This window comes from Hyla sarda, chromosome 1 (genome assembly GCF_029499605.1).
Source record: "Hyla sarda isolate aHylSar1 chromosome 1, aHylSar1.hap1, whole genome shotgun sequence".
In the NCBI taxonomy this organism is placed as follows: domain Eukaryota; kingdom Metazoa; phylum Chordata; class Amphibia; order Anura; family Hylidae; genus Hyla; species Hyla sarda.
Genome location: NC_079189.1, coordinates 602,897,874 through 602,911,914, shown reverse-complemented (window position 1 = coordinate 602,911,914; position 14,041 = coordinate 602,897,874). Strand labels below are relative to the sequence as shown.

The following is a 14,041-nucleotide window of genomic DNA, read 5'->3' as shown; positions in this document are numbered from 1 at the left end:
ATTCACATCTTGACCTACTTTGCTTTGGGGCATTGAGATTTGTCCTGCTTGAAAACACAATTCTCAGAGTTGGCGAACATTGTCAGAGCGTAAGGAAGCCGATGTTCTTCCAGGATAACCTTGTACTTGGCTTGATTCATGCGTCCTTCACCAAAACAGGCCTCACCCGGTCTCCGTCTAACCATCACACAACCAGGTGTTGGGCAAAGCTGAAAATTTGACTCATCAGAGACTATGGTCTTACTCCATTCTCTATGGTCCAATCTTTATGGTCGTTTGCAAACGTCAGCCTGGCTCTTCTTTGCACCTCATTGATGGGGGAGCCTTTTTTTTAATCGCTTTGTACGACTTAAAGAGTACCTGTCACCAAATAAACCTTTTAATATAGTGTTGCTTGTGTAATTAGCAGACACTTTCCCATTCGCTTGCTTTTAAAATTATCAACATAAATATGTTTAAAATGTAATAGAAAAAACAGCCACTAGGTGGCGCTGTTCTGATCCCTGCCACAAATAATACAATGAGTTTGGTCTCCTCCCGGCCTGGTAGGAGTCCGAACTCAAGCACTGAGCTTGATGGACAGCTGCACAGAGCCTCAGAGAAAGCTACACAGAGCTTGAGGTCTTCTATTCATCACAGCGCTGCAACCATGTGAGGGTGGAAGTGGTCCCCCAGCAGGCTTCAGTGATGTCATGCCTGCGGGGAGATTGCATGTAAGCAAGAATAAAGGTAAGATACACAGCTTTTTAAAGCTCTGAAATTGCGAGGTGCGAGGAGTGTTAGGAGTAGTTAGGGAACATAGCCTGAGTTAGTTTAGAAAAGTTTATGTGGTGATCAGTACATTTCAAATCTTGCCCCTAGCAGTGGCGGATCCAGGGGGGGGGGCTAACAGGGCAATTGCCCCCCGCCCCCACCCACCGAGATTGCTGAACCTCCCGATACTATATTAGTGATGAGCGGGAGCTGTCAGCCCTGGCTGCACTGTCCCCTCACCTGCAGCGTGTGAACCGCCGGGGACACCATTCTCTGCAGGACACCTTTCTCTGCAGGACACCTTTCTCTACAGGACACCTTTCTCTGCAGGACACCACCTTTCTCTGCAGGACACCACCTTTCTCTGCAGGACACCATTCTCTGCAGGACACCATTCTCTGCAGGACACCTTTCTCTGCAGGACACCTTTCTCTGCAGGACACCATTCTCTGCAGGACACCATTCTCTGCAGGACACCATTCTCTGCTGGCCGCGCGGTCTGCCTGTCAGTGCTGAGAATGCTCCGGTCTCAGCATCATTCAGTCTGCAGCCATTACACTGTGCAGGGGCTGGGAAGAGATAAGCTTCTCCCCCTCTCACCCCTCTGTGTTTCTAGCAGGCCGGGCTCAGCTTACTGCCCTCCACCACAGGCCCGGACACCCACCCAATGCCTCCAGACCCCCCCCTGCCCACCCTGATGCTGCCCTTCATGGTAAGTAACTTTGGGGAGGAGGGGGGGGGGGGTCAGGCTCGGGAGACAGGTAAAGGGGAACTCTTATCAGTGTTTCCCAGCAGAAGCCTCTAACTATAGTAAAACTACAGCTCCCAGCATGCCAGCATGTTTTTGGCTTTGTGGGCATACTGGGAGTTGTAGTTTTACAACAGCTGGAGGCACCCTGGTTGGGGAACACTGATCTATCTGTCTTTCTTTCTCCTATCTATCTCCCATATCTATCTATCTATCTCCTATCTATCTATCTCATATCTATCTATCTATCTATCTCATCTCATATCTATATATCTCGAATCTATCTATCTCCTATCTATCTATCTCCTATCTATCTCATATCTATCTCCTATCTCTCTCCTATCTCTCTCCTATCTCCTATCTATCTCCTATCTATCTATCTCTCATATCTATCTATCTCATATCTATCTCCTATCTATCTATCTATCTCATATCTATCTATCTATCTCCTATCTATCTATCTCCTATCTATCTCCTATCTATCTCCTATCTCCTATCTATCTCCTATCTATCTATCTCTCATATCTATCTCTCTCATATCTATCTCTCTCATATCTATCTCTCTCATATCTATCTCTCTCATATCTATCTCTCTCATATCTATCTCTCTCATATCTATCTCTCTCATATCTATCTCTCTCATATCTATCTCTCTCATATCTATCTATCTCCTATCTATCTATCTCTCATATCTATCTCTCATATCTATCTATCTCCTATCTATCTATCTCCTATCTCTCTCCTATCTCCTATCTATCTCCTATCTATCTCATATCTATCTCCTATCTCTCTCCTATCTCTCTCCTATCTCCTATCTATCTCCTATCTATCTATCTCTCATATCTATCTATCTCATATCTATATCTCATATCTATCTCTCTCATCTATCTATCTCTCTCATATCTATCTCTCTCATATCTATCTCTCTCATATCTATCTCTCTCATATCTATCTCTCTCATATCTATATCTCATATCTATCTATCTCATATCTATCTATCTCATATCTATCTATCTATCTATCTATCTCATATCTATCTATCTCATATCTATCCCTCTCATATCTATCCCTCTCATATCTATCTATCTATCTATCTATCTCATATCTATCTCATCTATCTATCTATATCTATCTATCTCATATCTATCTCTCTTATATCTATCTATCTTATATCTATCTATCTCATATCTATCTATCTCATATCTATCTATCTATCTCATATCTTGAGAAAGGCTGCATGGCAGCTGAAACGTTGCTCTGTATTAGTATGGAATAAAGCACTTTATTTTTGCACCTACCCTTGGAGTGCTGCGGATTACTACCCTGGATGTGTGACTGCCTGGACCGGGCTATATTGCTGCTGGCACCGCTCTTATTTATCTACCCCTTTGGATGTGCTGCTCTGTTGGTATTTTGGGAATATCTCATATCTATCTATCTATCTATCTATCTATCTATCTATCTAATATCTATCTATCTCATATCTATCTATCTCATATCTGTCTATCTCCTATCTCATATCTATCTATCTATCTATCTATCTCATATCTATCTATCTCATATCTATCTATCTATCTATCTCATATCTATCTCATATCTATCTGTCTCATATCTATCTATCTCATATCTATCTATCTATCTAATATCTATCTATCTCATATCTATCTATCTCATATCTGTCTATCTCATATCTCATATCTATCTATCTATCTCATATCTATCTATCTCATATCTATCTATCTCATATCTATCTATCTATCTATCTCATATCTATCTATCTCATATCTATCTCCTATCTATATATCTATCTATCTCATATCTATCTATCTATCTCATATCTATCTCATATCTATCTATCTCATATCTATCTCTCTTATATCTATCTATCTATCTATCTATCTCATACCTATCTATCTATCTCATATCTATCTATCTCATATCTATCTCTCTTATATCTATCTATCTATCTATCTCATACCTATCTATCTATCTCATACCTATCTATCTATCTCATACCTATCTATCTATCTCATACCTATCTATCTATCTCATATCTATCTATCTATCTATCTCATACCTATCTATCTATCTCATATCTATCTATCTATCTCATATCTATCTATCTAATATCTATCTATCTCATACCTATCTATCTATCTCATATCTATCTCCTATCTATATATCTATCTATCTCATATCTATCTATCTCATATCTATCTATATCATATCTATCCCACTGCTGCCAGCATCTATTTTTCATTTACTTACAGCCTATTTAGACGCCGAGACAGAGGATAAGTTATAGATTGTGGGGGATCCGAGCGCTAGGACCCCCTACAATCTCCCGAACAGGTCCCCTGCAGTCTGCTGGAAAGGGGTGCTGAACCCTGCACGGAGCTTTCTGCGGGGGACATTGGAATGGCCACTTCCAGCAGACTGACAGGGCCCCATTATGTACCCCTCACTTATAATGCCCCCTTTTCATGTGCCCCTCACTTACTTATAATGCTCCCCTGTCATGTGCCCCTCAATTATAATGCCCCCCTGTCATGTGCCCCTCACTTATAATGCCCCCCTGTTATGTGCCCCTCACTTATAATGCCCCCCCCCGTCATATGCCCCTCACTTATAATGCCCCCCCGTCATGTGCACCTCACTTATAATGCCCCCCTGTTATGTGCCCCTCACTTATAATGCCCCCCCGTCATATGCCCCTCACTTATAATGCCCCCCATCATATGCCCCTCACTTATAATGCCCCCCCGTCATGTGCCCCTCACTTATAATGCCCCCCCGTAATGTGCCCCTCACTTATAATACCCCCCGTCATATGCCCCTCACTTATAATGCCCCCCCGTCATGTGCCCCTCACTTATAATGCCCCCGTCATGTGCCCCTCACTCATAATGCCCTCCTGTCATGTGCCCCTCACTTATAATGCCCCCCTGTCATGTGCCCCTCACTTATAATACCCCCCTGTCATGTGCCCCTCACTTATACTGCTCCCCTGTCATGTGCCCCTCACTTATAATGCCCCCCTGTCATGTGCCCCTCACTTATAATGCCCCCCTGTCATGTGCCCCTCACTTATAATGCCCCCCTGTCATGTGCCCCTCACTTATAATGCTCCCCTGTCATGTGCCCCTCACTTATAATGCCCCCCTGTCATGTGCCCCTCACTTATAATGCCCCCCTGTCATGTGCCCCTCACTTATAATGCCCCCGTCATGTGCCCCTCACTTATAATGCCCCCCTGTCATGTGCCCCTCACTTATAATGCCCCCCTGTCATGTGCCCCTCACTTATAATGCCCCCCTGTCATGTGCCCCTCACTTATAATGCTCCCCTGTCATGTGCCCCTCACTTATAATGCCCCCCTGTCATGTGCCCCTCACTTATAATGCCCCCCTGTCATGTGCCCCTCACTTATAATGCCCCCCTGTCATGTGCCCCTCACTTATAATGCGCCCCTGTCATGTGCCCCTCACTCATACTGCCCCCCTGTCATGTGCCCCTCACTTATAATGCCCCCCTGTCATGTGCCCCTCACTTATAATGCCCCCCTGTCATGTGCCCCTCACTTATAATGCGCCCCTGTCATGTGCCCCTCACTTATACTGCCCCCCTGTCATGTGCCCCTCACTTATAATACCCCCCTGTCATGTGCCCCTCACTTATAATGCCCCCCTGTCATGTTCCCCTCACTTATAATACCCCCCTGTCATGTGCCCCTCACTTATAATACCCCCGTCATGTGCCCCTCACTTATAATACCCCCGTCATGTGCCCCTCACTTATAATGCCCCCCTGTCATGTGCCCCTCACTTATAATGCCCCCCTGTCATGTGCCCCTCACTTATAATGCCCCCCGTCATGTGCCCCTCACTTATAATAACCCCCTGTCATGTGCCCCTCACTTATAATGCCCCCCTGTCATGTGCCCCTCACTTATAATGCCCCCCTGTCATGGGCCCCTCACTTATAATGCCCCCCTGTCATGTGCCCCTCACTTATAATGCCCCCCTGTCATGTGCCCCTCACTTATACTGCTCCACTGTCATGTGCCCCTCAATTATACTGCTCCACTGTCATGTGCCCCTCACTTATAATGCCCCCCTGTCATGTGCCCCTCACTTATAATACCCCCCTGTCATGTGCCCCTCACTTATAATGCCCCCCTGTCATGTGCCGCTAACAAATAATGTGCTCTGATTTATAATGCCCTCCTTTTATGTGCCCCTTACTTAAAATGCCCCCTGAGGGTGCAGGACAGGGGGCATTATATGTGAGGGGAACATGACAGGGGGGCATTATAAGTGAGGGGCACATGACAGGGGGGCATTATAAGTTAGGGGCACAACAGGGGGAATTAAATGTGAGGGGCACATGACAGGAGGCATTAAATGCGAGGGGCACATGAAGGCGGCATTATAAGTTAGGGGCACATAACAGGGGGCATTAAATGTGAGGGGCACATGACGGGGGCATTAAATGTGAGGGGCACATAACAGGCCCTCACTTATAATGCCCCCCTGTCTTGGGCCCCTCACTTATAATGCCCCCCTGTCTTGGGCCCCTCGCTTATAATGCCCACCTGTCTTGGGCCCCTCACTTATAATGCACCCCTGTCTTGGGCCCCTCACTTATAATGCCCCCCTGTCTTGGGCCGCTAACATATAATGTACTTCAACTTATAATGCCCCCTGTTATGTGCCCCTTACTTATAATGCACCCTGAAGGGGCAGGACAGGGGGCATTATATGTGAGGGGAACATTACAGGGGCATTATATGTGAGGGGCACATGATACGGGGGCATTATAAGTTAGGAACCCCCTGTCATGTGCCCCTCACATATAATGCCCCCCTGTCATGTGCACCTAACATATAATGTGCCCTGTCTTATAATGCCCCCCTGTTATGTTCCCCTGACTTATAATGCCCCCTGAGGGAGCAGGACGGGGGCATTATATGTGAGGGGAACATTGCAGGGGCATTATATGTCAGGGGCACAGCACAGGGGGCATTGTATGGTAGTGGCACAGGACAGAGGGCATTATTATTATTAGGGGGAACAGGACAGGTAATAGTTATATGTGGGGGAACAGGATGGGGCATTACTACTATATATGAGGGGCACAGAGTATAAGGAATTTCTGGGGTAGTACGGTTTTCATTAGCCATAATACATCACGGTATTGTATTCAGAGGGATATTTAGAGCGTACAGTGTGTGGTAGTATTATATTCAGAGGGTACAGTGTGTGGTAGTATTATATTCTGAGGGTACAGTGTGTGGTAGTATATTCAGGGGTACAGTGTGTGGCAGTATTATATTCTTGGGTACAGTATGTGGGCAGTATTATATTCAGGGGTACAGTGTGTGGTGGTATTATATTCTGAGGGTACAGTGTGTGGCAGTATTATATTCTGAGGTTACAGTGTGTGGCAGTATTATATTCATTGGGTACAGTGTGTGGGCAGTATTATATTCAGTGGGTACAGTGCGTGGCAGTATTATATTCAGTTGGTACAGTGTGTGGCAGTATTATATTCAGTGAGTACAGTGTGTGGCAGTATTATATTTAGAGGGTACAGTGCGTGGCAGTATTATATTCAGTTGGTACAGTGTGTGGCAGTATTATAGTCAGTGGGTACAGTGTGTGGCAGTATTATATTTAGAGGGTACAGTGTGTGTGGCAGTATTATATTTAGAGGGTACAGTGTGTGGCAGTATTATATTCAGTTGGTACAGTGTGTGGCAGGATTATATTCAATGGGTGCAATGTGTGGCAGTATTATATTCAGTGGGTACAGTGTATGGCAGCATTATATTCAGTTGGTACAGTGTGTGGCAGTATTATATTTAGAGGGTACAGTGTGTGGCAGTATTGTATTCAAAGGGTAAAGTGAGTTGTAGTATATTCGGAGGGTACAGTGTGTCAGAATTATATTCAAAGGATATGGTGTTTGGCAGTATTATAATAATACTTTTTTCATATAGAGGATCAGAATCCGCTGACACAGTGAGGAGCCGTCTGGGCGTCAAGTTATGCAGCAAGAACATTTAGCTGGACCAGGCGGTATGTACCATCTGAATTAGATAAAGAAAGACTATAGAGAAGACGTCACCTGTAGTCACTGATATCATTGTGTATTGTCCTGACTGTCCCATCAGAGCTGTAGTCACTTGTAAGTTTTGCAGTAATGATGGGTGAAACAACAACTCCCTGCATCTCCTCACCACTACTTAGGTCATACTGGGAGCTGTAGTTTTAAATGGTAAAAACTTATTTAGCGCTTTGCCATTCTGTGGTAACTGGTATATTTGATTATTATACTGGATACATTTCATAATATTGTAAGTTCTTTAAGCAACACCTTATTTTCTGTCCACCAAAACGAAATTCTCTAATTGTGCCCCTCCCGAGACTAGACTCTGGATCCGCCCCTAGGACCCTGTTTCGAACCATCCCCACTATGCACTTCACCCCAACTGCTATTCGCCATTTTTTTTTTGTAAGTCACTTGTTGTCATTCTATGTTTGTTGAGTGACATTTGAATGACCACAGCAGCAGATTTGATACTTTTTCTTGTTAGGGTACGGTCACACATTATGCATCCGCTACAGGTTTTCCACATATGAAATTCCTTGATTTTTTTTTTCCAAAGTTCCATATTCTGTAAGTAACCAGGAGTCTAATATGAGCTAAGGTTTATAGGGCTTCTTAGCCCCAAAATGTGACAAATATTTACTCTCACCTATACTGACGGCAGATGACGAAGAAATAGGCCACCTTCATTCTTTACATACAAATAATGAGAGGACGTGTGTATATAGTCATGTCTATTACCTGCTGATGTGAGGGGCTGCTGATCCTCCATCATCACCTGATCCTTGTACTGATCCTTGTGTCCTTCTACATACTCCCACTCCTCCATGGAGAAATAGACCGCCACGTCCTGACACCTTATAGGAACCTGACACACAATGATACAGTCATCACCCCGACCCCTCCAGTGGTGTTACTGTATAATGTCCCAGCATTCCCAGCAGTGTCACCTCTCCAGTCATCACCAGACCCCTCCATTACTGTATAATGTCCCAGCATTCCCAGCAGTGTCACCTCTCCAGTCATCACCAGACCCCTCCATTACTGTATAATGTCCCAGCATTCCCAGCAGTGTCACCTCTCCAGTCATCACCAGACCCCTCCATTACTGTATAATGTCCCAGCATTCCCAGCAGTGTCACCTCTCCAGTCATCACCAGACCCCTCCATTACTGTATAATGTCCCAGCAGTGTCACCTCTCCAGTCATCACCAGACCCCTCCATTACTGTATAATGTCCCAGCAGTGTCACCTCTCCAGTCATCACCAGACCCCTCCATTACTGTATAATGTCCCAGCATTCCCAGCAGTGTCACCTCTCCAGTCATCACCAGACCCCTCCATTACTGTATAATGTCCCAGCAGTGTCACCTCTCCAGTCATCACCAGACCCCTCCATTACTGTATAATGTCCCAGCATTCCCAGCAGTGTCACCTCTCCAGTCATCACCAGACCCCTCCATTACTGTATAATGTCCCAGCATTCCCAGCAGTGTCACCTCTCCAGTCATCACCAGACCCCTCCAGTGGTGTTACTGTATAATGTCCCAGCATTCCCAGCAGTGTCACCTCTCCAGTCATCACCAGACCCCTCCATTACTGTATAATGTCCCAGCAGTGTCACCTCTCCAGTCATCACCAGACCCCTCCATTACTGTATAATGTCCCAGCAGTGTCACCTCTCCAGTCATCACCAGACCCCTCCATTACTGTATAATGTCCCAGCATTCCCAGCAGTGTCACCTCTCCAGTCATCACCAGACCCCTCCATTACTGTATAATGTCCCAGCATTCCCAGCAGTGTCACCTCTCCAGTCATCACCAGACCCCTCCATTACTGTATAATGTCCCAGCAGTGTCACCTCTCCAGTCATCACCAGACCCCTCCATTACTGTATAATGTCCCAGCATTCCCAGCAGTGTCACCTCTCCAGTCATCACCAGACCCCTCCATTACTGTATAATGTCCCAGCAGTGTCACCTCTCCAGTCATCACCAGACCCCTCCATTACTGTATAATGTCCCAGCATTCCCAGCAGTGTCACCTCTCCAGTCATCACCAGACCCCTCCAGTGGTGTTACTGTATAATGTCCCAGCATTCCCAGCAGTGTCACCTCTCCAGTCATCACCAGACCCCTCCATTACTGTATAATGTCCCAGCATTCCCAGCAGTGTCACCTATCCAGTCATCACCAGACCCCTCCATTACTGTATAATGTCCCAGCAGTGTCACCTCTCCAGTCATCACCAGACCCCTCCATTACTGTATAATGTCCCAGCATTCCCAGCAGTGTCACCTCTCCAGTCATCACCAGACCCCTCCATTACTGTATAATGTCCCAGCATTCCCAGCAGTGTCACCTCTCCAGTCATCACCAGACCCCTCCATTACTGTATAATGTCCCAGCAGTGTCACCTCTCCAGTCATCACCAGACCCCTCCATTACTGTATAATGTCCCAGCATTCCCAGCAGTGTCACCTCTCCAGTCATCACCAGACCCCTCCATTACTGTATAATGTCCCAGCATTCCCAGCAGTGTCACCTCTCCAGTCATCACCAGACCCCTCCATTACTGTATAATGTCCCAGCATTCCCAGCAGTGTCACCTCTCCAGTCATCACCAGACCCCTCCATTACTGTATAATGTCCCAGCATTCCCAGCAGTGTCACCTCTCCAGTCATCACCAGACCCCTCCATTACTGTATAATGTCCCAGCATTCCCAGCAGTGTCACCTCTCCAGTCATCACCAGACCCCTCCATTACTGTATAATGTCCCAGCAGTGTCACCTCTCCAGTCATCACCAGACCCCTCCATTACTGTATAATGTCCCAGCATTCCCAGCAGTGTCACCTCTCCAGTCATCACCAGACCCCTCCATTACTGTACAATGTCCCAGCAGTGTCACCTCTCCAGTCATCACCAGACCCCTCCATTACTGTATAATGTCCCAGCAGTGTCACCTCTCCAGTCATCACCAGACCCCTCCATTACTGTATAATGTCCCAGCAGTGTCACCTCTCCAGTCATCACCAGACCCCTCCATTACTGTATAATGTCCCAGCAGTGTCACCTCTCCAGTTATCACCAGACCCCTCCATTACTGTATAATATCCCAGCAGTGTCACCTCTCCAGTCATCACCAGACCCCTCCATTACTGTATAATGTCCCAGCATTCCCAGCAGTGTCACCTCTCCAGTCATCACCAGACCCCTCCATTACTGTATAATGTCCCAGCATTCCCAGCAGTGTCACCTCTCCAGTCATCACCAGACCCCTCCATTACTGTATAATGTCCCAGCATTCCCAGCAGTGTCACCTCTCCAGTCATCACCAGACCCCTCCATTACTGTATAATGTCCCAGCATTCCCAGCAGTGTCACCTCTCCAGTCATCACCAGACCCCTCCATTACTGTATAATGTCCCAGCATTCCCAGCAGGGTCACCTCTCCAGTCAGCAGCTCCATCATCTTGTTGATCAGTTCTAGGATCTTCTGTTCATCCATTTTCTCATGTATCAGGGAGTGAGGTGGGGACCCCGGGATTGGGCTCAGGGTTCTTCCCCATCCTTCACACACAGGGGCCCGACAGCGCCCACTAGAGGACTTCTTCACTACTGTGTAATCCTGTGTATGGAGAGACACATTAATATTACTACATACATTCCCAGAATCCCTCACCTCTCCAGTCATATCTGTGGTGAGGGTGTGATGGAGGGCAGATATCAATACCCTAGGGGCAGATGGCATTAACCTTGTGTTTGTGACGCCAGGGCTTGGTTTTACCTCTACACCACCCAAAGGTATGGCCGCTGGATCCTGGGCTAGGCACGGGGCAAATAATGACTCCGACGCCAAGTTACAGAACAACGGCAGCTTTACTGAGGTAGACAGATGGAATAGTCTTTACAGCTCAGTTAGGCTCAAGGAAGTGACCAGTGACTGTAGAGACTTGCGGGCTCTCTGGGACTTGTAGTGGACTTGGATTAATTGCTGCAGACCCACACTGAATTTATACAGACTGATCTTGACCATAACTGACTAGACTTCACCACTTGTGTAGCTTACCAGGTTTTGATGTTCACTTGTGGGGCACTTGGTTGGTGGAAGCGTGGCTGCGTGGTCGGCCTTGGGTCTCCTCAGGACACCAGACACTCTCAGGTCTTGACTTCACTGCACTCAGCACAGAACAGAACTCAAAGAGACTGAACTAGCTCCTCCCTGGGTTTATATGGGGGAGATTTTGGAGGGGTGATAAAGGTCACCCACAAGTCATCTGGTCACTGACACCTTCCCTGGTTACAAGACTTGGCCAAAACATTTAAAGTTATATACATTATACAGACAATGCAATAGAGTCTGCCAGACAGGACAGCAAGGGTACAACTCCTGTACTGGGCTACCACATATCCATCTGTTATTACAGAGATAAGAATGAGGTCATGTGACATCACTCCCAGAATCCCTCACCTCTCCAGTCATATCCATCTATTACATAGATAAGGATGAGGTCATGTGACATCACTCCCAGAATCCCTCACCTCTCCAGTCATATCCATCTGTTATTCCATAGATAAGAATGAGGTCATGTGACATCACTCCCAGAATCCCTCACCTCTCCAGTCATATCCATCTGTTATTACATAGATAAGAATGAGGTCATGTGACATCACTCCCAGAATCCCTCACCTCTCCAGTCATATCCATCTATTACATAGATAAGAATGAGGTCATGTGACATCACTCCCAGAATCCCTCACCTCTCCAGTAAGTTGGAAGAGTATCTGTAGGGTGAGGTTTATTATCCTGTCGACCATCTTGTTCCTGTCTCTCTTCATCTTTGATTGGTCAGTTAGGAAAACCCAGAATCCTATATTATAAGATCCTAAATGGAACAATTATAAGAATGTAAATTAAACAATTAATGGACATAATAAAATGTTATTAATATTTCCTCTCTATTTCTTTCTCTTGGCATGTTGTGGCTGAATACACTTCTCAAATCGAATCGGCATCACCGATGTGTCAGTTCTATAGCTTCCGATATCAGGAGAAGGAGTGAGGGCAAAGCACATGGTCTCGCACTTCGCTCCCCGACTCACAGTGATCTCTTTCAAGCTTCTGCTAGAAATTTCTCCTGCTGTTTGGAAAGGATGCTGATTCACAGCGATCTCCAACCTGTGGCCCCCCTGTCAAAGGGACTCCCGGTACCTTACTGCACAAGCTGCGTGTCAGTCCGACTTGCAAGCCACATCCCTCCTGCAAGCCACGCCCCCTTCTTTTTCAGCCTACAATATCTTCATCACAGCTTAGCCCCACCTGCTATATGAGGACGGGATATGAGGCCTGGACACGAAGACAAGACAAGTACAGGATATGAGGACAGAATAAGAGGTTGAGACATGAGGATGAGATATGAGGACAGGATATGAGGACGGGATGTGAGGACAGAATAAGAGGTTGAGATATGAGGACGGGATATGAGACTGAGACATGAGGTTGAGATATAAGGACAGGATATGAGGTCGAGATATGAGGATGGGATATAAAGACAAGTACAGGATATGAGGTCGAGATATGAGGATGGGATATAAAGACAAGTACAGGATATGAGGACTGGATGTGAAGTCGAGATATGAGGACAGAATATAAGGTTCAGACATGAGGATGAGATATGAGGACGGGATATGAAGACAAGACAGGTACAGGATATGAGGACGGGATATGAGACTGAGACATGAGGTTGATATATGCGGACAGGATATGAGGTTGAGACATGAGGATGAGATATAAGGACCGGATATGAGGTCGAGATATGAGGATGGGATATAAAAACAAGACAAGTACAGGATATGAGGACTGGATGTGAGGTCGAGATACGAGGACAGAATATGAGGTTCAGACAGGAGGATGAGATATGAGGACGGGATATGAAGACAAGACAAGTACAGGATATGAGGACGGGATATGAAGACAAGACATAAGTACAGGATATGAGGACGGGATATGAAGACAAGACATAAGTACAGGATATGAGGACGGGATATGAAGACAAGACATAAGTACAGGATATGAGGACGGGATATGAAGACAAGACATAAGTACAGGATATGAGGACGGGATATGAAGACAAGACATAAGTACAGGATATGAGGACGGGATATGAAGACAAGACATAAGTACAGGATATGAGGACGGGATATGAAGACAAGACATAAGTACAGGATATGAGGATGGGATATGAAGACAAGACAAGTACAGGATATGAGGACGGGATATGAAGACAAGACATAAGTACAGGATATGAGGACGGGATATGAAGACAAGACATAAGTACAGGATATGAGGATGGGATATGAAGACAAGACAAGTACAGGATATGAGGACGGGATATGAAGACAAGACAAGTACAGGATATGAGGACG

At 45.9% G+C, this 14,041-nt stretch overlaps 1 protein-coding gene across 1 annotated transcript in view; it reads right to left on the bottom strand.

Moving 5' to 3' along the window:
- LOC130295636 (zinc finger protein 850-like) overlaps positions 1-14,041 on the bottom strand; it is a 121,705-nt gene that overhangs the window by 40,936 nt on the left and 66,728 nt on the right. The window contains exons 7-9 of the mRNA XM_056546600.1: positions 12,377-12,501; positions 11,064-11,243; positions 8,354-8,480 (exon numbers count right to left, since the gene is read on the bottom strand). Coding sequence (XP_056402575.1) covers positions 8,354-8,480; positions 11,064-11,243; positions 12,377-12,501 — 432 coding nt within the window. The remainder of the gene's footprint in view (positions 1-8,353; positions 8,481-11,063; positions 11,244-12,376; positions 12,502-14,041) is intronic.